This window comes from Leptosomus discolor, chromosome 1 (assembly GCF_034619465.1).
Source record: "Leptosomus discolor isolate bLepDis1 chromosome 1, bLepDis1.hap2, whole genome shotgun sequence".
Taxonomy (NCBI): Eukaryota; Metazoa; Chordata; class Aves; order Leptosomiformes; family Leptosomidae; genus Leptosomus; species Leptosomus discolor.
The window spans coordinates 140063749-140090071 of record NC_141391.1 but is presented as its reverse complement, the minus strand read 5'-3'; the positions used below and the strand labels follow the sequence as shown (position 1 = coordinate 140090071).

Here is a 26323-nt window from a genome sequence, read left to right as displayed (position 1 = left end):
AAAAACTACTTCTGCTTCTAAAATAGGTTCTGGTCCAAAACAATTCCTCATGAAGCATATTGCTTTTTTAGCATCTAAAAAGGCTGGCAATACAGCTTTGAAAGGTTAGTGGTCTAAATTTTCTTCTTTTTTTTTTTTTCCTCAAAATTTGGATAATTTGTTACATTTGTTTGTGAACCTACAATAAAAAATAACTATTTCGTTCTTACTAAATATTTTGGATAGAGTAGCATTATTGTAGGATCATGAAAAATGCTTTTGGTTTTGAGATCGGAAGAGAAGTTTGCTGATCAAAGAGAGAATTGCCCTGTCTCTTTCTTTCTTCTGAAACATTTATGGGGGTTTTCTTCCTCATTTTCTGAGACCAAGGACACTGTTCTCTAAACTTGCTAATGGGATCAAATCAACCTAATATGGAGCATGACATTTGATAATAAAGTTGATTGCTTACACCCGCCTTTGATTGGAGCAGGCTTAGTGGTCATTTGGAATATACTGAGCACAAATGTAGCTTATACCATTTCATCTTGGCTGCTTCTCAAGTTCAGCTTGGTACAATGCAGCCCTTGTGCTATTGTAAAGTCTTTGCTGAACATCTCCTCCTGTATTTATCTACTATGTAAGCACTTGATTTTTTTAGGATTTTAGCCAAACAATCTTTTAAAAGTCAAGAAAATTGGCATATTTAACACTGTTCATTTGTTACTGTGTTACGCTTGCATAACAACTTTAATTTTCACCATTTCCTTTGCTAGATTACAGTGGTCCTCAGTTTGTCCCAGTGGTTCTGCTGTTGGCCTCCAAAGAGAGTTAAAATCTCCTACCAAAGCCTTTCGTGTGCATCTGAAATGCCACATTCAGTCAGTAACCCAAAACTGAATGTCTTTTTTTTATTTCATTTGTGGATGGTCTTACTTTTCCTCCTCTTCTCCCCTGCCCCAAATGAAAAACAGGAGAGGCGAGGACTAAAGATATTAGATTTAATTTGCTGCATCCTTGCTTAACTACCACCAGAATTTCTGGGCATGGTAGCAAGAGTTGAAAGTGCTTTGCTCCATTACTAATGCTTCTGGTAACTCTTGGTGATGCTCTTGTAAAATATGCTAGTGCTCTATTTTTTGTGATACAGTAATGCAAGAAGTGGATAAGGTAAAAGAGAAACTTAAATACAGAAGCAGAAATTTCTGAGGTGTTAAAAGGGCAAGAAGCATGTACAGAAGTTTGTGCTTCTTTATAAGCAAAAGCTTTGTTCTGAAATACTGCAAGTGCCTCAAGCAGTAGAGGTCTAGTCCACAGAACATGAAAGTTGTGTGTTAGTAAATATTAAGAGTGTAGACCCCAGTAATGACTAAAATACAGTTCTTCCACTTTGCAATAGTAATGATTAATGTGCACCTAGTAGCATTAGAGCTTTTTCTGATAATTATTGATTGCTTTTTAAGTACAGGGCAAATAGTCAAATACTCAAAGTAATTTTAATGATGAAAATTAAGATTTAAATTCATAGTCCCAACTGAAAAGTTGAAAAATCAGGCTTCAGATTGTCTGCTTAAATGCACTTTTACCATAATTCATTGTCAGCTGAAATTTGTATGTTATGAGGCTAAGTACTGTATTCTGCACAACGCAATTGTTATGCTTCTTTCTTTTGCAGCTCCAGATAAAAGCCTTTGCTCCTTTGCTTCTACTCAAATCTTTGAAAAATTAAGTCAGTTGTTACCATTCTGAATGTTTAACTGTGGATGGCTCATGTGCCATGAGTTATTGGTTCGGGAACTATAGAAGTGTTCCCCTTGACTGCTCTGCTGATGGCTTTATTCTGTTGTTATGGCTGAGTCTGTGCTGCTCAGTTGGAATACATTTGTGCTGTTGACTTTGGGGAAGTCTGTAGGTTCAAATTTGTGGTGAGAAACTCTTGAACTAATGCTACACTGCTCAGAAAGCCAATTTTAAGTTGATGATTCCCTACACCTATGCTATTTTTTTCCTTGAATGTGTGTACAAACATCAGTAAAAATGCTCAGCAAAAAATAGCTTTTCTTCTCCCTCCCCGTCTTAAAAATGTCTAGTTTACAGTAACTGAACCAGATGCTGGCTAAGTCCACAGTTAACATTAGCAATATAGTAGCTATTAATCTTTTGGACCTCTTGTTCTCCTATTTCCCCAATTGTTGTGGAGTATTTGTCCAAAAAATACTTTGTTGCAGCTGGAAGGCTTCTCTGTGATCTTCCTGTTAGCCTTGTAGTGGATTACGGATACACAAAATAAAAGGCTGTCAGCAAAGTGAAGAGTAAGGAGGAGGGGGAGGGAATATTGAAATCGCTTGGATTTCCTACTGTTTCAACTATTCTTTCTCAATAGCTTCATCGGTTCAGAGGATGATCTGAGATTTGACCTGTAATTATTTTATATTTAATAGGTAGACATGCTGTTTAAAAAATGCATAGTTTAGTATGTGTATACCCATGCAGCATATATAACACTGTCAGTACTCCTAGGAATGTAATTTGAGGAGAAAAATATTTTTACATGCTTTGTTTTTTCCCATAATGCTGCGAGTACATGTCTGGGTTGAAATTAAATGACTAGCATCTGCTATTGACTGCTGTGAATGGCGCTTGGGAAAGTGGTCAGTGTAAATACTGGCATTAGCACAAGAGTAGACTGACCATACCTACCTGCCTCGTAGAGCAAGGAGTTAGATTTGGTTATCAGCTTGGGTCCCTATTACACAAGGAGGATATTTTTTGTAAGTTCAGAACAGTGTTTTGCTGCCTTGCGTATGACAAAGTTGCCATTTGCTTTGATGCTTTGTTCAAATTTTTTTAAAAGACAAATTATTTGGGCCCTTCTTTGACTGTTTGGTGGGCTTAAAAACAGTGTTGTGATGAGTAGCGTAATAGTTTTCAAGCTTGAACTTTGGCTTTTTGCTGAGATGCATAAACAATTGGATGAGTGTTTTATTATTTGAATTGTGGTATGCCTTTTGTATAACTGGCAAAAAACTCTAACCATCTTTCCTTTAAGCATTTGAGTAAAAGTGTGCTGAATTGATGGGAAATGGCCATTGCTGTGTTAGGAAAAATAATGCAGAACAATGAGCAATTATTTTGTGACAATTTGTATCTATTGGCAAATGGGACAGGAAGCATGTCATGCAGTCATCTACAAGTAAAAATAACCAGCACCATTTGGATGAAATATAGATGCTGCTTTTGTAGCACCAGTAACACTTTTTTTTTTTTTTAGGTTCTTGATTGTTACAGACCATTTGCTGAAATGTCCAGAGTTGGTAAAAGCCCTCTATGCCAAACTGAGCAATCAAGAAAGGTAACCCCAAAAACCAATGTGGCTTTTAGTATTTAGCATTCCATATAGAGTATCCTGTTCACATGATTGAAAAACTGTGTGGTTTCATAGTTGGCACAAAATCTCTAAATACATGTTTCTATGTCAGTAATGGTTTTAAATTGGTTGGTTAACATTATAGCTTAGCCACAACTGGCAGTGATTTATGTAGGGTTGCAGAATCCAGGTTGGCGCCATTACTTGGTAAAGAAATACATAAAAAAAAAAAAAGACAAGATTTTATGCCTGTGTCTTGATTTCATAAGAGCACCACACCCTGCAGTGCTTTAGAACTGTATTTGAAATGTCCTCAGCTGTTCCTTCTCCTGTTGTAATTACAAGAAATTAAAAGGGAGCCTTTATAAAGTTGGAAGTGTGTCTAATACTGATTATCAGAACCTAAAAAACGTAGATGTGCAGATGCCCATGATTACTTAATCATTTAGTGTTTCCACCACTGAAAATATAAAATGCTTCAACAAACCTTCGCCTTGAAAGAAACCAGCTAGTTTTCTTTTAAGTGTTTGAGTACATGTATGCTGAACTGATGGGAAATGGCCACTGGTATAATTGGGAAAATGCTCATTTACAATTGCTTTAACAGGAATCAGGGAAGATTAAAAAAATTTTTGTTAGAATAATCAGCTTTGGAAAATCCTTAATTCTACAGCTCCTCCCGCTGCTTGAAGTTCTTGTGATCTTGTTTAGGTATTCAACATGGCTACTTTGTTCCCCATTTGTCCAGGGAGACTGCAAGTTCCTCTTGTAGTTTTTGCAGGTGAAAGACAAAGTAGTAAACAAATCATTCCCTTAATGTTTTTTTTTTTCCCTTTGTTTTTTGCTGTGACTAAATCCACAGTGTTATTACAAATGGGCATGCAGACTGATTAGAGAGTATAAAGAAACAAAAGGGATGGCAGGCAATGAAAGAGTGTATGATAAATTGAAAGCCATAGATAAAATATCATTAATGCATAGGTATGGGATGGAAAACAAGGGATGGGAATGACAAGGAGGGAAACACTGTCTTCCTCCTTTATTCAGGCTGACCAAATGGGAACGAAGATGAGCTGTGTGCTTACTGTGTCTGGAGGTAGGGGCTCCTTAACCAGTTAGCAGGAAAGACGGTTTTAGTAAATGAGCTAGATTTAATTCTTTTGGGGATGTCACGAATGGAAGTTTGTTGGTATGTTTTCATAATCCCCTTGAGGACAGCCAGGACTGGGTTAGGGTGTTCAGATGTACTTAAAGCAATAGATGTAATCAGTTTCTGGAAAGATCTAGGCTAGATTTGTTTCATGCACCGTGCTACAGACTGTGATTGGCTACTTGGACTGAAAGGCTGAAAGGCTTTATGGATGATGACATATGGGATGGCTAGTCACAGCATATTCACTGAATTTATTATCAGTCCCAAGAGTTCTGCAAATCAAGTAAACTCAATTTAAGTTTTTCCAAAAAATCACAGTACAGTTTATTATGAATTTTGTACTGCTTAATTTACTGTCAGACATATGTAAGTGATGTAGAAACAGTCCTTTTGCATCAGAGCTATAGAGGAAAACTGTGCCGTGGCATCTTCCTATATAAAGTTAGCATATTTAAGAATGCATTCTTTTGAGATATATGAGGAGACAAATCCAATTCAGATAAAAACATTTTGTCTGTCATTAACTGGAGAAAAAATTAACCGTATAAACCAAAGCATGGGGAATTCATTGTTTCACAACGAGACAAGGAGCCTTCACCGCAAGAGTTGCCACACTGGGTGTCCAATAAGGCTGACTAAGTCATATAAATGAAGAAGGGACAGATGTGGTATTGAGGTGTCTGGGGAAAGCAGCTTGAGCTCATGAATATATGGTAACTCTCAGTTACGGTATTGCCTATCGTGCACATTAAGTACACTAATTTTAAATGTATTTACTGAAACTAAATTAGCTATGCTGAGAAAGCTTGCAAATACATATGTTAGTGGTGACTCTTCAAGTTGGCAGTTGCCTTAGATAACCAAAGTATATGCAGTTGCATAACCGCAGTTATTTGCACTATTCACAGTATTCACACTATTCAAAGTATTTCCTGTAATTGAAATCTGTGCATTTGTGATACAGTGGCCATGGTGCGTGCCATGAAATAGTTCTTTTTTGTAGAAGTGGATTTGGAATCTGAATTTTAAAAAAAAAAAAAATTTCTGACTTCTGGACACCTTTCTCTTTCATTTCCAAACAAATTTAGGCATTTTGGTGTTGCATGTCTGAGTTTGCAAGTGGCCTGACTGTGATAATATGATCAGCTTTTTTAATGGTATGCTGGCTTTGAAAAGTATATGATGATGTGACAATGCCTGCTGTTTCTATGCAAGTGATTATTGCAGAAACATATGGGTACGGTATTGAGACAAAAGATTGTAGATTCTTGAATTCTTTGCCAGATTTGAGATTTCCCTGCATGTATGTGCAAGTATTTGGCAGGAGTATTTAGAAAAAGCCTACTTTGCTTTATTCTGAGTTAGCCTTGAGCATGGACAATGTAAGCTAATGCCTTGATAGTCTTAATTGCATTGTAAAATCTTCAAAATGAGTACATCTGTATTGTCCCTTTTAAGAAAGGGTCTTACTTTAATTAACAGCAACAAAAATGCAACTGAATAGCTTCAGGTGTTTTTAAGATGCTCAACGATTTTGATTTTTGTGTTATTTTTTGTGAAGTGTTCTCAGTGAATGATGTAGCCGTTGGTCGAATTGCCAGCCAGGAACTGGGCACTCAAGTAGTGTAAGCAGCACCGGTTCTTGCTTGTGTTCAGCTACAGGGCTGCTAATGTCAATGTTGTGGTGGGTTTTTGGTCTTGGTAACGCTCACAGACACAGAATAGCTGAAGGTAGCATTGAGTTATAGTTTTCATTTAATAGGATGTTTACAAGTATCATTCCAAGATGAAAGAGTTGGAAGTTTCAAGGAAGGACCTAATTTGTCTCATAGAACCATTGCTGTCAGTGAAGTGTTTCAGGAAAGAGAAGTCCCAGTCTCAGAGAAAAAAATGTCCCAAGTCTCTGGCACTTGCGAAGAGGTTATAAACCAAGCATGCTTGGTACAAAATATTGTTTGGTGATAATAAAATTGATAGAATCTTACAATACTATTTTTAGACATGTTTAGAAAGACATCACTTTATTTTGTAATAATGAGCTTCCAGATTTAAATTGCACTTTAATGCTGTGGTTTATTTGCAAACTGTAGGAGACAGCAATGTGTTTTACTGATGATTGCAAATACTTGTTAGTAGTTGTGCTAAGTTCTTGCCGATTTTGTCGGCTTCAGGAAGAACTGGTTTAAATTTGCCTGGGGGGGGGGAAAGCAAGAGACTGACAAAAAGTCTTCCTAAGTGGTGCCTAAAGAAATGGAAGATGACACTTATGCCCTGTTCATTTCCAAATAGAAATATAATCATCAATATCATATACAAGATGATATTTTAGATATTGAACTGAGTGTTACAAAAATTCATGATGAAACATGCTAAAACTGGTACTAACAGTTGTGATCCGTGTTGTATTTAGCTATAGGCAAACAAGTAGGAACAGACTGTCATCTGAATGGGTAAATAGTTGTGAGATTGTTTAAAAGAAATGAGCAAAATGCATTGTGTGGGAGAACTAACTTGGAAGAAATTGGGTGAGTCTTGGAAGAAAACTGAGAGAAACAATAGAAGAAAGGAATGTAAGGCAACTTGCACCAGAACAAAAAGCATAGCTCTCAGGAAATTGTTGGCTGAATGGGAAGACTTGCTTGAAATTCAGGGGAAAGATGGGCATGTCCTGAATGACTGCGTCTGGAAGAAAACTCAGGAAAACAGTTTTGATGTGAATGCCTAAAGAGAACAGAAAACTTTAAAAGAAATTACACACAGCTGGTGTTTTAATGTCATTCCTCTTTCTCATGAAGGATTATGGTTGTCTAAAAGGGCACCTGATTATACTGCAAGAGGAAGAGTAATGCAAAAAATTTCCCTATTGGCAACAATTTCATCTCACTAATACAGTTTATGGAAGTATGTGGTGACCCTCCAGCTTCTTACAGAAGGATTGCTTATCATTTAAAAATATGTATTATTTGGATTATTGGTGCAGCAAGAGCTAGGATTTTGTTACGCAGAAGGGAATACTTTACTGGAATAATTCCTGTAATCATGAAGTCTATGAGCAGCCTGTTTTCTTAGCTGAGTATATGCTTGAAAGGCTCTAAACTTGGTAAAAACTGGCATTAAAATCTGGCCCTGTCTTGGGGATGAATGACATGTCTGTGCACTTACCTTGATTTCTGTATAGTATGCCAAATCTGAAAGCCTTCGTTCAGTTAAGGATGTTGGGTAACTGGACTCTGGTAGTTTGTAGATGGGGAAACGTGTGGTACCCAGTTGTAACCTGCAGAATAAACAGAACAACTGTTCTGTGTCAGTGCTGCGTCACATCTGTAAGTGAAGCCTGTGAGAGAGGTTACCAGTGTTTGACAGCCTTCTGTCTGGAGTCCACCCTTTCCCAAATGTGTTGAGCACATTTCTGTGCTACCGTGATGAAAAAGCTTTTTGTCCTCATTCAGATAACTGTTTAATGCAGCTGAGGGTTAGGTTTAGCAAGACAAAATAACATTGAGGGTTAAGTTTAGCAAGAACTGAGTAGCTGTTACGTGATTAATAGGGGTGGGTTCTTGGAGGTTAATAAAGCAGTGACCGTGCTTTTTCCACTGAAAAAGACATTTCTCTTCCCCTTGTGACAACCCGCTTGGTAAATTTTTAGAAAAAGAAGAAGCATTTGAACTATTTCGCATGTTTAAATGTCAGTCCTTTCATCTGAATTGCAAATATTTTAGTGAAAGAAAACCCTGAGCCTGCTCTTGAATTCATTCAATAAATAGCACTCTTTCAGGCTGAGAGAATTACAGTGGGATTTCACTAACCCACGTGCTCTCTGCTCTGGAGTTGAACAGGGAAGCTGTCGGAGGGCCTCTGCTGCGTTAAAAGTCCTGCTTCCACAAAATACTCCCAGTTTGCCCTAACAACATGCAGGGATATTGGAAATGAAACAGCATTAAAGCTGTTAAAATAAATGACCCAAATACATTTTATAGAGCAGCTTCGCTATGTATCCACTTACTTGCTGGTTTAATACACTGAGTAACTTGCTGGGTATATGAGTAATTAACTTGGATTTACTGTAGTCCATCTACTGGCAATTCTAAAACAACTGTAAAGAACCGAGTGTGCGTAACAGTTTTTATTTCCCCTGTTCCTGCTCAGAATTGGTTTGGGGTTGGGGAGGAAAATCAGTGAAGGACTGCGTGCACGGTGAGGGCTATGAAAAGCTGGTATTTTCGAACGGAAGCTGTCAAATAGTCTGTGTTTATTTTGCTGAACTTAACAACAGCTTTTAAGAGCTGTTTTGGTGGAAATTTTAGTCATACGGAATACACAGTCACAGTAATGTTGTGTTAGGACATAAGAAATTAGAAATTGAAATAGACTTGAGAAAAATATTGACTTGACTGTCTGGCCAGATTGTATTAATTTAATGATGAATTAAATTAATAGTGTGCAGAAATAAACCAGCAAACAGGAACTGATTGCTGGAGTTCATAAGGCGTCTTAATTTTTAAATCAGCTCTGTTAGTAGCGTGTTAATTGTTTGTATCATCTTTAACAACTACATCTGCTTATTCTACTGATAATGCTATATGGCTTAGTGAATTTGATTAACAAGTTGTTTTCTCATTCTAGAGTTACTTTGTTAGAGCTGATGATGGCGAAAGTAAGTGAGAACCCAGTTACCAGTGAAGAAATGAATGTGTTCACGAGACACGCTGAATTCCTTGCAGGCTGTTTCCAGGAGAAATGTGAAGCTGTGCTCAAGTTAACTTCTGCAGCAGACACAGAAGATGAGGTATGACTGATAAAAAAAGCTATAGTACTAGAATCTGAAGTGGTGCATCTTCATTGCTGCTATTACACAAGTGGCAGTTGAGTACGTTCGCCGTTTATTTATATTGGGAAAGCAGTGGCAGAGTTTGCAGTAGAATCTGTAAGACAGCAGGCCAATTTTGCCTTTAATTTGAGGATGACAAAGAATACAGTACTTTGAGGTAGAAATAACTGTCACGTTGTAAAGATCTCAAGATTTTAAAAGTGTTCAAGTTATCACATGTTTGGATGCTTTATTATGGTCTTACTAAGGATCACTTCTGTAATTTCTTTGGGTTGTGAACTGTATTTTAGTCAAATATGAATCAAAACTGAAAATACTTATTTTATGTATAGGTGGGAAGCAGCATCTTCCCACCCCCACCCCTCTTAAAATTTGGGTTAAAATGCAGTAAATGCTTTTTTTTTTCCTAGCAGTACTAAAGTAAGTAAATCTTCAGGGGGTTTTAAAACCTAAATAACTGATGATAACTTGATAATGAATATATCATTAAGATCCTGAGTACTCGTTCTTTGAAAATGCATGTGGCTACTTCTAAGGCAGATGTTCCTGATCTGTTTGGGACCTGGAACATCAAGTTCTGATCATGGACAGTTGTGGGGTGTCTATGATTGGCTCAGTGCAGGGAAAGCATCTGAAATGTGTAGTGATCCTCCCTGCAAGCAAGGGCTTTCTTCTCCATTTCGCCATGATTTGGGGCTCTCCGGTGGACCTCGCATGGCTGTGATAAGGCAGCACTCCTGGGGCCAGCTAGTGTCCACAGCATCAAGTTGCAGAGCTTGCTGGGCGCCTAGTGGCAGACGGCTCCTGTCTCCTGAGCACCCAGACACTTGCCCCAACTGCAGTCCACTTGGAAGAAATCTGTTATTGCTTCAGACTTAATGAACTGGTTCTGTTGAGGATGGCCACAATGAAGTCCCTTTGCAAGCTAAATAGGAAGGCTTTTATGGGTCACAGATGGTTTGTGGGTTGCACTTTGGGAACCTCTGATGCAGAGCTGAGCCCTGGATGGCCTTACTTTATTTCCTCCTTATGAAGTATCCAAGAGTTGTTGGCTACTTGCCGCACCATATAGTGCAGTTAGGAGGTTTAGGCCATCTAAGGGTAGAGGTCTCTTCAAATAATCTGATGTTCTATTTTTCCCTCTTACTTTCCACCAGATGCTTGAAGATCTAACAACATTTTTGGTAATACGGAAAGCAGCTTGCACTGTAACTTGCAGTGACCTTATTTGTGCTGTGTTAGGTCATCGTGTTGTGAGAAGGCAGTGCGAGATCATAATGGTCTCAGTTCTTGGCCCCTCTCGCATAGATAAAGTTTTAAGGTTTTCAGCTGATTTAGGGGTGAGTTCTTTGGGGGCTTTTTTGTTGTGTTTGTTGTTTGGTTTTGTTTGTTTTTGTTTTCTAGGACAACTAGCCAGCAAACAGAAAGCCTGAGAAATCTAATCTGTTTTAGTCAAATGTAGAATTAGTTAATCGCTGGTGTCTTGGTTTGAAAAAGACAGGTGTCTGTGGAGGAAGGCAGGAGCCTCCCTTGAAATGGAGAGTGCAACCCCCTTCCCTCCAAACTATTATAATTTTGAAATTAACGGGCCTTCAGGCAAAGATATGGGGAATAGGAATAACAGTTCTTTACTAATATATATATATATATATAACACAAGGCAGGGAAAAAACAAACAACCCACTGGTTTACACTGACAGAGTCAGGAATACAACCTGACACCCTGTTAGGGTGGCAGTAGCAGTCCGATAAGATGCTGGCTGCAGTCCTCCTGAAGTGATGGGTGTAGTTCTGTGGAAGCAGCAATCAGGTAAAAGAGTCTGGTCTTCCTCCGAAGGTCCAGTGGTCGGCAGGTAGCTCTCGTCCTCTGGAACTCCAGTGGGGGGGGAAAGCTCCTCTGGGAATCCAGTGGAAGAAAGGCGGCTAGCGTGTTCAAAATCTCCGTTTTTATTTGGCATGGACTGCTTGGCTCCTTCCCCCCCCCTCCCCGGGCGGAGCATCTCACAATGGGATGGGGAGTCGTGAGGCAGTTCCTTGATGGGCCATTAACAGGAGATAGCCCAGGAGCGAGTTACCGATGGGTCAGGCGATAAGGCATTGTTGTGCCCATTGACAGGAGATAGTCCAGAGGGGGGGAGGCAGGGAGCACCGCCCCACCTGGTCTCAACAGCTCCTGAAGATGGTAATAGAATATATTTTTTTTCTTTTTGGCACATTTTACACTGTAACCCAGGACATAATCCACCCCTTATTCTATTACCATCTACACCATACCCAACCCAATGCCCCCTTACAGATACATATATACATATATACACAATGAAACCTTACACAGAGTTCTCACTTAAAATTAGGTCTCCTTGTGGTACACAACGGGTTTCCCCATTTTTCTGCATTACCCACCAAGTGTAACCAGGTCCTTGAGCAAAAACAACCCCACGGAGGGGTGTGCCTTTGCCTGATGTGGGATTAATCCAAACAGTCTTTCCTAACATACCTCTCGTGTGTACCACAGGGACTTTATCTCCGTCCACTGTGTGCAAGGGTCCAGACTGGGCGGGACCAGCTCGATTGATGGACCCTCGGGTATTGACCATCCAGGTGGCCTTTGCTAAGTTCAGTTCCCAATTTTTGAAAGTCCCCCCTCCAAGTGCTTTTAGGGTAGTCTTAAGTAGCCCGTTGCACCGTTCAACTTTCCCGGCAGCTGGTGCATGATAAGGGATATGATATATCCATTCGATTCCATGTTCTCTGGCCCAAGTGCTTATGAGGCTGTTCTTGAAATGTGTCCCGTTGTCTGACTCGATTCTCTCAGGGGTGCCATGTCTCCAAAGAACTTGCTTTTCCAGGCCCAAGATGGTGTTCCGGGCAGTAGCATGAGGCACAGGGTAGGTCTCCAGCCACCCAGTGGTTGCTTCCACCATGGTCAGCACGTATCGCTTGCCTTGACGGGTTTGGGGAAGAGTGATGTAGTCAATTTGCCAGGCTTCCCCATACCTGTACTTCGACCATCGTCCACCGTACCACAGAGGCTTCACCCGCTTGGCCTGCTTGATTGCAGCGCAGGTCTCACAGTCTTGGATAACCTGGGAGATACTGTTCATGGTTAGATCCACCCCTCGGTCCCGTGCCCATTTATAAGTGGCCTCTCTGCCTTGATGGCCTGAGGCATCATGGGCCCATCGAGCTAAGAACAACTCTCCTTTATGTTGCCAATCTAAGTCTATCTGGGACACCTCTATTTTTGCAGCCTGATCTACCTGTTCATTGTTACGATGTTCTTCGTTAGCCCGACTCCTGGGGACATGAGCATCTACATGACGGACCCTCACAGGTAGCTTCTTTACCCGAGTGGCAATATCTTTCCACTCATCAGCAGCCCAAATTGGTTTTCCCCTACGCTGCCAGTTGGCCTTTTTCCACCTTTCCAGCCAGCCCCACAGAGCATTGGCTACCATCCATGAATCAGTATAAAGGTAGAGCTTTGGCCACTTCTCTCTTTCAGCAATGTCCAGGGCCAGTTGAACGGCTTTGAGTTCAGCAAGTTGACTTGATCCACCTTCTCCTTCAGTAGCTTGTGCGACCTGTCGTGTGGGGCTCCATACGGCTGCTTTCCACTTCCGGTTCATCCCTACGATGCGACAGGAACCGTCAGTGAAAAGAGCATATCGTGTTTCCTCTGCTGGTAGTTGGTTGTACGGTGGAGCTTCTTCAGCCCGCATCACTTGTTCCTGCTCCTCTTCGTCAGTGAGGCCAAAGTCTTCACCTTCCGGCCAGTTTGTAATTATCTCCAAAATCCCAGGGCGATTTGGGTTTCCAATACGGGCGCGCTGTGTGATGAGGGCAATCCATTTGCTCCATGTGGCGTCAGTGGCGTGGTGGGTGGAGGGAACCTTTCCTTTAAACATCCACCCCAGCACCGGTAGTCGGGGTGCCAGGAGGAGTTGTGCTTCGGTGCCAATCACTTCCGAGGCAGCTTGGACTCCTTCATAGGCTGCTAGGATTTCCTTCTCTGTGGGAGTGTAGTTGGCCTCAGACCCTCTATAACTTCGACTCCAGAATCCCAGTGGTCGGCCACGAGTCTCTCCAGGCACCTTCTGCCAAAGGCTCCAGGACAAACCATTGTTCCCGGCCGCAGAGTAGAGCACGTTCCTCACCTCTGGTCCCGTCCTGACTGGGCCAAGGGCTAGCGCATGAGCGATCTCCCGCTTGATTTGGGCAAAAGCTTGTTGCTGTTCAGGGCCCCAGTGGAAATCGTTCTTCTTGCGGGTAACCAGGTACAGAGGGCTCACGATCTGGCTGTACTCAGGAATGTGCATTCTCCAAAAACCTATGGCGCCTAGGAAAGCCTGTGTTTCCTTCTTGCTGGTTGGTGGAGACATCGCAGTGATCTTATTGATGACCTCGGTGGGGATCTGACGCCGTCCGTCTTGCCACTTTACCCCCAGGAACTGGATCTCTCGGGCAGGTCCCTTGACTTTGCTCTTCTTGATGGCAAAACCAGCTTCCAGGAGAATCTGGATGATCTTCTCTCCTTTCCCAAATACTTCCTTTGCTGTGTTCCCCCACACAATGATGTCATCGATGTACTGCAGATGTTCCGGAGCTTCACCCTTTTCCAGTGCAGCCTGGATCAGTCCATGGCAGATGGTGGGACTGTGCTTCCACCCCTGGGGCAGTCGGTTCCAGGTGTACTGTACGCCCCTCCAGGTGAAGGCAAACTGAGGCCTACATTCTGCTGCCAGAGGAATGGAGAAAAAAGCATTGGCAATGTCAATAGTGGCATACCACTTTGCTGTCTTGGACTCCAGCTCGTACTGGAGTTCCAGCATGTCCGGCACGGCAGCGCTCAACGGTGGAGTCACTTCATTCAAGCCACGATAGTCCACAGTCAATCTCCATTCTCCGTCAGACTTGCGCACAGGCCAAATGGGGCTGTTGAAGGGTGAGTGGGTCTTGCTGACCACCCCTTGACTCTCCAGCTCGCGGATCATTTTGTGGATGGGGATCACGGCATCTCGATTCGTCCGATACTGCCGGCGGTGCACTGTCGAGGTGGCAATTGGCACTTGTTGCTCTTCCACCTTCAAGAGTCCTACTGCAGATGGGTTTTCTGATAGTCCGGGCAAGGTGTTCAATTGCCTAATGCTCTCTGCCTCCACAGCAGCTATCCCAAATGCCCACCTGAGACCTTTTGGGTCCTTGTAATAGCCATTCCGGAGGAAGTCTATGCCCAGAATACACGGGGCCTCTGGGCCAGTCACAATCGAATGTTTCTGCCACTCCTTCCCAGTAAGGCTCACCTCGGCTTCCAACAGAGTCAATTGCTGCGATCCCCCCGTTACCCCGGCAATGGAAACAGGTTCTGCCCCCACATGTCCCGATGGCATTAGGGTACACTGCGCACCAGTATCAACTAACGCTTTGTATTTTTGTGGCTCTGACGTGCCAGGCCATCGGATCCACACCGTCCAAAATATCCGGTTTTCCCGTGCCTCTCCCTGGCTAGAGGCAGGGCCCCTCTAGCACTGGTTACCATTCCCTTCCTGGACATACATACTAGAGGTTCCTTCAAGGGGATCTGTCAGATCATCCTCCCTTCTGTAATATCTGGCAGCTCGGTCCTGGGAGGTTGAGGCTACCTTCACTTTAGTGTTACTCCCCCGGTTAGTGTTTCCCTCCTTGAGTTGACGCACCCGTGCTGCCAGGACAGAAGTGGGTTTCCCATCCCACCTTCCCATGTCTTCCCCATGGTCGCGCAGGAAGTACCATAGCTCAGCTCGTGGGGTGTACCCTCTCCCTCTAGCTGGGGGACGTTGGGCTCCGACTTTGGGGCCTGTGACTTGTACTGGTGCCAAATGGGAACTGCTCCTCCTCACCTCCTGCTTTATTTCCCTCATCTCCTCTTGTAGGCTCTTAATCACAGCAGAAACGTTAGCCTGCATTGGGCCATTGATCATGCTTTCAAAATTTCTAAGCTTGCTCGTGACAGAACCCACTGTCTCTCGGTCGTTATCTGCATTAATCATTGCAATGAAGGTGGAGTATTCGGATGGCCCTAGAGTTGCCAGATTCCACAACATTTGCCCTGTGCACCTGACTTTGTCAGGGTCATTACCATGCTGTCCATCCCTCCCAAAGAGTACCTCCAATACTGCCACTTCTCTCAGCTGCTGGATCCCTTCCTCAAGGGTCTTCCAGCGCATTCTATGATGGTGCTCCTGCATTCTCTCTCTGTGGACAAACCTCTCTCTCACACTCATTAAAAGCCGCTCCCAGAGGGAAAGGGTCCCTGGCTCCCTTACAAATACCAGATTGACACCTGAGTCCTGAGTCAAGGGTCCCAAATTCCTTGCCTCACTGCCATCCAGTTGCACACCCGTACCCATAAGATCCCAGACCCGAAGTAACCAGGTTGTAAAAGCCTCACGCCCCCGCCGTACGATGTCTTTGTGCAGATTACGGAGACTGTCGTACGTCAGGGACTCTGTGATTATCTCAACCACTGGCTCGCCTGCAGGTTCTGAGGGCCCTCCTTTCTTAACTGAGTGGTCTGATTTCATCTTAGATTTCCTCGTTTCCACAGGGGCGACTGCTGCTGGCTCTGACTGCCCTTGCGTTTCAGCTGGAACCTCGACGGTTGTAACGTCTGTGGGTTCTACTGCTGCACCATTAGACTCTCCCTCTTCAAGGCAGGAGGAGGGATTCCCAGCAGCTGAGAGAATGCACTCCTTCAGCATCTGGCCCATCTCACGTATCTCCTTCACCCAATCCGAGTGGTTCATTTCTGATGTGAGCTGTGAGGCAGGGTCAGATTCTGGAGCAGCATTCCTAGTCAGGGTAGTTATCCAAGCCAATCTCCCCTGATCTCTGAATACTGAATAAAACAGGATTATCAGCAACACCAGCCACTGTATGATATCATTAGCACTTAGGAAAGCTCTGAATCCTTCGAAAACTGGTGGAGTAGACCCAAAGAGCTGGGTTAGGGGTTGGGAGAAAGTTTCTCCCGGTGTCATTTCCTCACAGTAGGTACCATTATTAAAGTAACCCCAAAAGCATACATTTAGTGTTTGATAGCTCCGAATCCATGTGCCCGCCTTCCAGAGGAAGTTAATAAGCCATGAATTCCTCACCTTATTAATCCATAAAACAAACTGGATAACAGTCACGGTAGCCTTAGTTATAGGACCCATGTTTAGATAAGGGCCTGCAAATGGGAGAAATACAGCCACCACCACATGCCACACGAATCGGGATAAGCTAGCCCACATGATGCCACTTAACAAGGAATCTATATCCAACGCACAAGAACCGTTATTCCTTTTATCTCTCGATGCCCTCGAGCCCCACGTTGGGCGCCAAAATCTGTCTTGGTTTGAAAAAGACAGGTGTCTGTGGAGGAAGGCAGGAGCCTCCCTTGAAATGGAGAGTGCAACCCCCTTCCCTCCAAACTATTATAATTTTGAAATTAACGGGCCTTCAGGCAAAGATATGGGGAATAGGAATAACAGTTCTTTACTAATATATATATATATATATAACACAAGGCAGGGAAAAAACAAACAACCCACTGGTTTACACTGACAGAGTCAGGAATACAACCTGACACCCTGTTAGGGTGGCAGTAGCAGTCCGATAAGATGCTGGCTGCAGTCCTCCTGAAGTGATGGGTGTAGTTCTGTGGAAGCAGCAATCAGGTAAAAGAGTCTGGTCTTCCTCCGAAGGTCCAGTGGTCGGCAGGTAGCTCTCGTCCTCTGGAACTCCAGTGGGGGGGGAAAGCTCCTCTGGGAATCCAGTGGAAGAAAGGCGGCTAGCGTGTTCAAAATCTCCGTTTTTATTTGGCATGGACTGCTTGGCTCCTTCCCCCCCCCTCCCCGGGCGGAGCATCTCACAATGGGATGGGGAGTCGTGAGGCAGTTCCTTGATGGGCCATTAACAGGAGATAGCCCAGGAGCGAGTTACCGATGGGTCAGGCGATAAGGCATTGTTGTGCCCATTGACAGGAGATAGTCCAGAGGGGGGGAGGCAGGGAGCACCGCCCCACCTGGTCTCAACAGCTCCTGAAGATGGTAATAGAATATATTTTTTTTCTTTTTGGCACATTTTACACTGTAACCCAGGACAGCTGGTTGTCACTGATTAATCATGCTTAGTTTCAGAATTGTTGTTAGTGTATTTTCTTAAGGTATTAAGAAAGATATTTTTAAAAAGTCACATGTAGTTTCTATCTTGCCAAGTGACCACAGTGGTATGTTGAAATTGTGTCACGTGTAATCTGAAGCATTTTATTGTTAAAATAAAATTAACCTGTAGTGGTTTCATTTGTAGAAACTCTTGAGAACGGCTGTCATAACTAACTATCAAACTGAAAAAATACTGATCTTTAAATGCTTTTATATCATAATGTTACATGGTGGTTTACCTGCTGATTTTTTGTTTGTTTGTTTGTTTAAATAGACAGAAGAATTTTAAATGTATGTTGAGAGGCGTTATGAAAAGTTATAAAAAATCACTTTATGAGGAGATGATAGTTGGATGCATAAAAGAAAACCTGACCACACAGTGGTCTCTTATCTATCCAAGAAGCGCAGCTTCCCCACCCTCAACTGCTTAGTCTAAGTTATGTTAGAAAACTTAATTGACAACTACTGGAAAAGGTATCAGCTTGGCAGTAAGAGGACATATACTGAGACAACTCCGTCTTCCTCCCCCCACCCCTGTTGCTCTTGCTCCGCCCCCCCTCCCCTTTTTTTTTTTTTTTTTTTTTTTTTTTTTAAATCCTGTGTGGTTACTTTCCAAGTATTCTGTGGTTTCAGTTCTTGGAAAAAAACATTTGTGTATGCCTAGCAGAAGGAGTTCTCTGTCCAACTTGAAGGTGCTGGGACAGCAGTATTGAGAATATTACTGTAAAACGTGCCCTGCTTGACATTTTTTATCATTCTGTCACATAAACGTGATGTGTGATGAGTATCACTATTTGGTGGGAAATGTGGATCACTTAATGAGCACAAAATATAAGTCATAGCAGCTGAATAAATGGAGAGCAATGACAAGAATAGTTTTTCAAAAATGTGTGTATGTGCGTATTGTGTGTACGCATTTATTCATAATATATTCTTGCCATGGGAAAAGATAAATTCCAGCTTAAATTTATAAAACTCTTTAATTTCTTACTGGAAATGATCAAAAAACGAACGAATTTTTCCTCAATTATATAAATATTTTATTTTTTGCGTAAGAGTTGTACTTGACTGAAGAAAATGCAATTGTGCATGCAGGGTTTGTCGTTAAAAATGCTTTAAGCAACATCTATGGTATGAAACTAAACTGTGCCTAGACTTTTTCTGTGGCCCTGAAGCCAAGAACCTTGGTCAGGCTGTGTCTGTACCAGTAAGCTGTCTTGGTCTCCAGAACTGCAAGGCCACATTTGGGAACAGTCCTTGAACTGGCCTGACTCCCAAAAATGTTGTCTGGGTGTCCCATCCGCTGTTTAATTTATTATATGTAGACACTGCCTTTTTTGCCTAAGGAACCTCAGGTCTTGTAGTTTCCATCTCAAACCAATGAAAAGCTAATCATATGCTTCTGCAGTGCTTAAACCAATGCTTAAAATAGCTTTTCCATTATAAGCCTGACTTCAGCATCAGTTTGCTTTCACTAACTTTCAACCATACTTGCAAAATAAAGTCCTCCCTTGGATTGTAAGTTCTTATTTCATCTCTATATAAGGAACATCTTCTCCAAGTCTCTCTCGAAATATGTTTATTTAAAATCTCTTCAATTATTTCCTTTTCACATTATATCCACATCAAGATTGCTGTCAGATTTCAAAATATTCTGGGGTTTGAACAGCATCTTGTGGCTGAACTTAAAGAAACTATTCTGCTTTATTGCCTTTTTTGTGTACAGGTGGAGGGCAAAAAAAAACTAAAATTGGAAAATTGGGGCCGGGGCAGGGGGGGATCCGAACCAGAAATGTTTAAGCAGTTTTTTTGAAAGTATCAAGTTTCTAATGTAGATAAGAATTTGGGGCTTCTTTTGTGCTTTTTACACAATCTGTTCCTTTTCTCAAATCTAGTTGGAGCTGTTGCTGAACTGAGCCAGATGGTGAGATAAGAGAAAGGGAGAGATGGTAGTATAAAACCCTGGGAAGAAATATGTAGAGGACAGTGAAGAAAGGCATTTTTTTTTTAAAAAAAAAAGGGGGGGGAGGGTTGGCAGTGGTATTGAAAAAGGATAAGGCTGAGAAAGAAAAAGCCATACCTCATAGTATCTGCTGCTACAGAGCGTGCGTTATGTACGTGGGTCATGGAGTACACATCAGCAACAAGGGCAGTTGTGCCTTACTGGTGTGACTGATAGTTGCCTATTGATACCCGTTTGCTCTAGGGTTGTAAAGCGTGTAACCTTTTATTGTTTTGTTGTGCAAAGGTAAGTATTAAGTGTATGAGCTGAAGAGGCTTTTGGTTAAGGTACTGACTTGTAACAATGCAAAATGGCTTACGAATTGTAAATACCTGCTTACTGTCTCTGAAATACGGTTGGGGTATTCTTGCTTTATAACAGGACAATGACCAATGCATTCAAGAGGCTGTTTTTGTGCTGTTGGAAGCAATTTATTGTATAACTTAGGGTGAGACCTGTGCCTTCTTACACCTGTGTGAGGAAAAATGAAAATTCAGCTTTAGGACCTGGACCGATTTGTTGTCTTCAAGGAGCATGGGAAGGAGCAAAGAATGGATATAATTGTAGTACTTAATTACTGAACACTGTTGATTACTTCAATTATGTTAAATTGATTATATGGATTGAAAAATATTATACTGTTGGTAAGTAAACATCTCTTTGTCCTGGACCAGACAAGGCAGGAATAGTCACTGTGACCTATGTCTGAGCCTTTTCAAGGCTACTTGTAGTTTACATACCACACCTTGTGTGGAATCATCTTGCAGTCACAGTCTAGTTCTTGAGCAATGTGTGGTGTTCCAAATTACGCCATATGCTCTTAAGGTAGTTTCTGTAAGTGCTGGATTGTCATTATAAGCACGCATCAACATAGCCTGTGAGAAAAAATAGTTCTCTGGCTGAATAAATAATATGCAAATAAAATTGTGTGTCTGGTACCTAACCAAAATGCTGCATCTATGATCCCAATCGTATTTACCCAAGAATAATGTAAATTCTCGCAGCCAAAGTTCATTTGACCACAGAACTTTACAGAATTCCTGCGGATAACAAATTGGTGTCTTGCAGGCGGTGTTTGTGTCTTTAAAGTGGGACGCTCCTACTGAATAAACTCAAAGAAAACATTTATACAGAAATAATTTTCTCAGCTAGTAATTTTCGGCATTTCTGCTTTTGGAAGCTACTGTGTTTTTGTTAAAATTTTATCCCTTATGGCTCTGTTTTGGTTTCCCCATGATTTTTCAGGGCACATATAACACTGACCGTAAAAAAGAAATTATTGCAGTGTAATACATGATTGTTATTGTAGAAAGACCTCCTTATTTTATATGGATTTATTCTTGGCAGTTTAGAAGATCCGCAAAGAACCTGAGGTGCTGAGATTCCTGTCCTCTGTTTAGGTAATCAGTTTTATGTTTTTATGGTATCCTTCATAAGCCCTTTTCAGAAATTTTATTTCCATTTACAGGAAGCACTGGTTACAATTCGTCTTCTTGACGTTCTTTGTGAAATGACATCGAACAACGGACAACTAGAACATCTACAGGCTTTGCCTAGTTTGCTTGAAACAGCCATAGGTGAGTGAAAAGCCACAAGGTTTATTAACTGTTGGCTTGCTCCAAATCATGTTGCTCTGTGAATGAAAACATGTTTTTCAAAACTGTTGGTAATTATAATTCTGACCTTTTAATAAAATAAATAAATAGAAGATTGAGTTAATCTACATTTTCAAATATTTGATTTGTTCGTGGAATTTTTCTGCTTCTCTGCTTGCCCTGTTGGCTCCTATTACCCAACAAAGCCTTGATTCAACTGTCAGCAATGCCCTATTTATACAGTAAGAGTTGTGCAAAGGACAGCTGCTTCCTAGGTTCTTCCACTGGCTGAATGTGTGTGGAAGAAGTTTCCTCAGTAGAAAAAGGACTTTTCCATGCCCGTTCCCTTCTGTTTCCCAAATTCCTGAAAACTGAAACTAAGTACAGTTTGAATGTTCTTAATGAAATTCAGTGACTTCTAAATATCGGTTTGAAAGAAGCTTTCTCCTGCTAAGAAACAACAAATGAAGGGCTGTACACGAAGAAAATTAAGCCAGGATGGTCCAGAGAGACCCTCTATACTCAGGGAGGAGGGAGTATACATATACTGACCTGTGCCTTCCTAAGTCTTAGCACTTTGTGAGACTGAGGTATGCCACCGTTTTCTGAGAAAACTGCTAAAGTTCATGGATTTTAAACAGAAATATGTAATATTTTGGCTAAAACAAAATAAACCAAAAAACCCAACAACAACAAAAACGCACAGAAAAAACCCAACCCCAGAAAACAACCAAACCTCTATTTTTGATGACAGGTTCAAAGTTTTATTGCTTACAGTAAGATGACTAACAACAGGATCTGTTTTGAGTGTGTGTATTTTGAGGAGACTCAAAGTTGTGCATTGTATCATCTGAATGCTTGTATGTCTTTCAAATTAAATGAGAATTTTAAGGAGCTGCAGATCAGTTAGTAGGCCTGTAGGCCACTTCTCCTTTCTCTAGCTGTGTACAGACTGATTTTTCTCCGAAGCTCTCTGCAGGCTAATAAAAATGGTTGTAGGCTAGAACATTGCTACCATGTGCGTCCTATGTATTTCCCACAGCCAACAGGAATTTATCAACTTGTATACTTTCTCTTTAAGACAACCTTTTTGCTACAAGACTCCTTTAATCTTGGATTAGCAGAAAGGGTGAAAAACTGTGTATTGTGTTATGCCGCCTTTCATATTTAGTTCTGAAAACCAGAAGAGTAAGGATGAATAGAGCAAAATATTTTCATCTAATAGATCTTTTGATGAAGCAGTTCTTCTCTTCAGTTTATATAATGAGAAATTTCCTATTGGAGGTTACTAAAAGATTGATTGAAAGATCTGAAAAATATCTGAATGACCTTTTAAGTATCAACTAAGGAGTATGTTTTGCTTTTTCCGATAATTGTTGGATTAAGTTAGACAGTAATACTGCAGTGTAAATCATATCTTTAGCACCTGTTAACAGCTTGATTGCACAGTGTTTGGGGAGTATCACCAGGGAGGTAAATGGTCTTTTGAACCGAGGGACATTTTGGAATAACTGCTCTTTGGATTACTGAGAACATGGCAGACCAAGGTGTCCTTTGGTTGGGAGCACGGGTGACATCCCGGGAGCAGTTGCTGTGTTGTGTTGATGTGCAGTGTTTGGGAGGAGCACTGTTCTGTCTGGATTGGCGTCATTGGTTTTGGCTGTTTTTCTTCCACCTTTTCTTGTACTTCTATTTCCAAGTAGGTGCACTGCTCATTGCATTTTTTTTCCTGAACTGTAATAGAATTTGAAGTGTTTTGTGGCAACAAAACCCCTTTTATAGTTTGTTTTGTTTCATTTTTTGGTTTTAATCCTTTTGTTCAGGGTTCCCTCTTAAGGGCGGGCAGAAGGTTTGGGAAAACCATGGAATTCCCTCTTATGTGTTTGTCTGGGAAAATACTAAGGCTGTAAGGCAAGGAAGCACACAAAGTGTAATTCTGTGAGACTGATGTGAGACGCTGCTGATTTTTGTGAATTTACAAAGCAAGTTTCTATGGAAGAAGATTGTGTTAAAAGCTATTTTATTATGACATTTTTTAGGGGCAATTGAGGTTGCCTAGTTCAGAATATGAACAAATATAAGTTGTAGCTGTCATATGGGAGGCCTTTAGGCCCTATTATAATTTCATATTTTTAAAAGAACTACCAAAAACATACTTATCTCCATCAGCACAGAGATTTTTCTCTTCTGTATCAGTCATCTGGGAGTGAAACTACAATATGAGGACCTATGACATTTCTTCTAATTTAAACCCAGGAAATCTAGTGCCTATTCCACTATGGATGTTGTCACATCTAGAGCAGAAGAAGCATACAGCTTAATTACTGTCCTATGCTATAACCTGGTTTTGTTACATCTCTATTGGTTCAGTAAGTTGCATAAAGCATCTTGGGGACGCTGGCATGCCAGGGCACTTATCAGTATTGCAGGTTGCTTAGAGGAGAAACACTTCTTAATTTTTAGATACAGGCACAGCCTTTAGTGAATGAATGTGCTTCTCAACTGTATGAGCTCTCAGGTGTTCACGTGATTTCAACTTTTCTTCTGGACATGGTCTCTTTGTGGGATATTGTTATCACTGATTTTAGTTTCCCTTTTCCCTGATTTCTCTCTGGACCATTGTAGAAAAAAAAATCCTAGTTGCTCTAAACTAGCATTTAACATACAGGAACATTAGTATTTCTTAGTTGACAAGATTATGGCACTGAAGGATTTGTAAACATGTGTCAAGGTGCTAGATGTACTTGAAATCTTTTCTCATGCTACAGAGCTAGGAACAGAGAGAAAAAAGTAATTCTATAATTAGTATGTGTTGCTACGACAATTTTGAACTGAAGGAAGTCTTCTAAAAAACTTGGTTTTAGCAATACATTTATGGTGCCAGAATTAGCAAGAGCCTACGAATTCTGACTCCAAGTAGAGACCAATAGCACCAGCCTTCAGACTTTGTGTCTGAACTATGTAAATGTGTAAAAAGACCGTCGGGCCTTGGGATGGCCTTTTATGGTTATACTAGCACAAATTAAGAAATGAAGAAAACTTTCAAAGTTCTCATGACGTATTGCTGAATATCCAAAATTATGTTGGTCAACTTTGAACCTAACAATTAGTAGTAAAGCTCTGTCCAAAGTGAGACTAATGTTCATGTGGTAATTAATTAAAATATTCTTGGTTTTGGTAGATACCCTGAGATTAACTCATCTGGCTGGGAAACAGGCTGTAAATATTTTCACTGCAACACATGTTATGACAGCACAGGAAGAAATTTCACATCCAGCTGTGGGTTTTAAATCTCATCTCATTCGTTTGATTGGAAATTTGTGTTACAAAAATAAGGAAAACCAAGACAAGGTAAGTTTATATATTTTTTCCTGGCGGAACTCTGACATGTGAACAGATGCATATGCCTGACCATACTTTACTGGTGAAAATATATTGTTGATCTGCAAATAGAGGTTAGAATTGGTCATGTAAAGGAGGTAATTTTCTTTTTTTCTTTTTTTTTTTTTAAGTGCCTGTCTAACTTTTATTTCAGTCCTATAGAATGCAAGCCAGTGCCTAATTCCTTTATTGTTATCACATTTGCACTTTCTTTGACAAGAAAATGTCTGAGACAAAACCTCAGCTTCGCTTTGAAGGGAAATGGATGGAAATCATTGCATTAACTTAATTTTAAATCTCTGAATTAGTTGCTAATGCCCCTCCCGCTTAAATTTTTTCATGCCACTTTAAAAACGTAGGTCTGCTTCCATCAAATCACTTTGAACCCTTTATCTTTAGAATTCCTGTATGGAAAATCAATTTTGCTTCCACAATGAGAAAAAAGAAAAAACAGCAGCATGTTTTAAAATATGAAACTTTTTTTCTTAGGGTGATAAAAGATGTGGGTTTCCTCCAGGACTTGTTAGACTAAACTAATTTCAGCAAGAAAAACAGTCATGACATAATATTGTCTTATGGTTCATATGAGCCCTTCCAAAAGTCAAGTAGGTTACTTTTCTCATTTGGCCTGAGTAACCACCTAGTGTATTACAGCAGCCTCAGCTTAGTGAAAGTTTCTGTTGCTCTAGTTCTTCCTTGTGAGTTTCTTATTGTAGAGAAACCCTCTATTGATTCCCATATCTTCCTTTTCTCTTAGAATTGTCTTTCCTTATGGCAGTCCTGTAAGGAAGTGGTCTTGAGTACGCTTTGTTATTGATATTTGTTATTGAACAAACAACAGTTTGTAACTTAGGGATTGCTTTCCTTTCTTTATTAATTTGAATCAGTTTTCACCTGCTTTCAAGGAAGCAGTTTTTAGGCTGAAGAAATTAAAAACTAAAGAAAGGCTGTGTTGAAGAAGGAGTAAAGGAGATGAGAGAAGTAAAAATATTCCATTATGATGGAATGAGGTCCATGTCAGCAAGTACGAAAAATACAGTATTAACTGGTTACTCTGCAGGAAGTTACATATGATGAGATACTCTTGAGTCTAATTCTGTGTTGCTAAGGAGGTAACGAGGCATTGACTACTGAAAAATTAATCTCTGTTAGAAGCTTCTGTTCCTAATTTATTTATTTGTTTTGTGATTACTTCATCCCATTTTTTGTGATTACTTACATCCATTTCCAGAACCTGGGAGTCCTGGTGGACAGCAAGCTAACCATGAGCAGTAACATGCCCTTATGGCCAAGAAGGCCAATTGTATCCTGGGGTGCATTAAGAAGAGTGTGGCCAGCAGGTCGAGGGAGGTCATCCTCCCCCTCTACTCTGCCCTGGTGAGGCCACATCTGGAGTACTGGAGTCCAGTTCTGGGCTCCCCCAGTTCAAAAAGGACAGGGAACTACTAGAGAGAGTCCAGCAGAGGTCTACTAAGATGATGAGAGAACTGGAGCATTTCTTTTGTGAGGAAAGGCTGAGAGATCTGTGGCTCTTTAGCCTGGAGAAGAAAAGACTGAGAGGGGAACTTGTAAATGTCTAAAGGGTGAGTGTCAAGAGGATGGGACCAGATTTTTTTTAGTGGTGCTCAGTGACAGGACAAGAGGCAACAGGCATAAACTGGAGCATAGTAAATTTCGCCTGAACATGAGGAAAAACTTCTTTATGTTGAGAGTGACAGAGCACTGGAACAGGCTGCTCAGGGACATTGTGGAATTTTCTTCTCTGGAGATATTCAAAACCCGCCTGGATGCAGTCCTGTGTGACCTGCTGTAGGTGATCCTGTTCTGGCAGG

General features: G+C 41.2%; 1 protein-coding gene across 1 annotated transcript in view; it reads left to right on the top strand.

Moving 5' to 3' along the window:
- ATXN10 (ataxin 10) overlaps positions 1-26323 on the top strand; it is a 110779-nt gene that overhangs the window by 40403 nt on the left and 44053 nt on the right. Inside the window, exons 6-9 of the mRNA XM_086461085.1 lie at positions 3251-3331; positions 9123-9285; positions 20984-21092; positions 24292-24461. Of these exons, the coding sequence (XP_086317211.1) occupies positions 3251-3331; positions 9123-9285; positions 20984-21092; positions 24292-24461 (523 nt within the window). The remainder of the gene's footprint in view (positions 1-3250; positions 3332-9122; positions 9286-20983; positions 21093-24291; positions 24462-26323) is intronic.